General features: G+C 53.7%; 1 protein-coding gene across 1 annotated transcript in view; it reads right to left on the bottom strand.

Moving 5' to 3' along the window:
- Nucleotides 1-272: 272 nt before the first annotated feature.
- Nucleotides 273-1,035, bottom strand: part of mrpl9 (mitochondrial ribosomal protein L9) — a 5,755-nt gene continuing 4,992 nt past the window's right edge. Inside the window, exon 7 of the mRNA XM_048620432.1 lies at nt 273-690. Coding sequence (XP_048476389.1) covers nt 514-690 — 177 coding nt within the window. The 3' untranslated portion in view covers nt 273-513. The remainder of the gene's footprint in view (nt 691-1,035) is intronic.

Raw genomic sequence — 1,035 nt, 5'->3', positions numbered from 1 at the left:
TGTGAGTGAGTGTGTGACAGTGTGCATTTGTGAGTGAGTGTGCGTGCATCTGTGAGGGAGTGTGCGTCTGTGAGTGTGCATGTGTCTGAGTGAGTGTGCATCTGTGAGGGTGAGTGTGTGCGCGCGTGTCTGACTGAGTGAGTGAGTGAGTCAGCTCATGTACATGTACAGCATACACAGTGGGGGACAATGAATGATCCACCCACACCTCCCCCCCAACCCCCACACTCCCCCACGCCAAACATACTCACAGCTGAACAGTCACACACTCCTCGGTCTGAAAGCTTTACTCCTTGGGGATCTGTGGTCCCAGTACAGTCACAGCTGGATCACACACAAAATGGGTGATGGGGGTGTGGGAAAAGGAGTGGGGGTTGGTGGGAGGGCGGTGAGGGATTTACAACAACAGACTCACACCCACCTCCCGCCCAACCCGACCCCCTCCTGAGTCCGGTAGCGACCCCGGGGAGGACAGACATGAGTGGCTATAAGTGACAGACTCTGGACCCAGGGTCAAGTCACACATGTGGTTCCATCCCCTGACCCTTCCTGCTGCCTTCCCTCTCCCTCCCCCTCCCTCTCCCCCTCGGCCTGTCGCTGACGCATCAGCCATTCCTTGTGTCGGCGTGTCTTGGGTCGCTCGAAGTTAACCACTGACATGGGCATCCGAACCGTATCGATGCCATTCACCTGCGGAAGGGGCACAGAGAGAGAGCAGACGGGTTGGCAGATAAGTCATAACACCAGCTTCCATTCCCCTCCCACCCCAGGCCATGTACCCACCCTGCTACACAGCATCATCCCACAACTTAGAGACAGCATTACTTCCACTGGAACAGAGTAGAGTGAGTGTTACTCTCACTATAAAAGGGTAGAAATATATTTACATTTAAGTTTACTTCTAATTTAAATGGATAAATGCAGCTTTATTCTGTATCTAACCCCATGCTGTCCCTGTCCCTGGGAATGTTTGATGGAGGGGACGGTGTAGAGGGAGCTTTACTCTGTATCTAACCCTGTGCTGTCCCTGTCCTG

The sequence above is a fragment of the Rhincodon typus genome, chromosome 46 (assembly GCF_021869965.1).
Source record: "Rhincodon typus isolate 14 chromosome 46, sRhiTyp1.1, whole genome shotgun sequence".
Taxonomy (NCBI): Eukaryota; Metazoa; Chordata; class Chondrichthyes; order Orectolobiformes; family Rhincodontidae; genus Rhincodon; species Rhincodon typus.
Note: the sequence above shows the minus strand (reverse complement) of the source record. Positions and strands in the feature narration are given on the sequence as shown.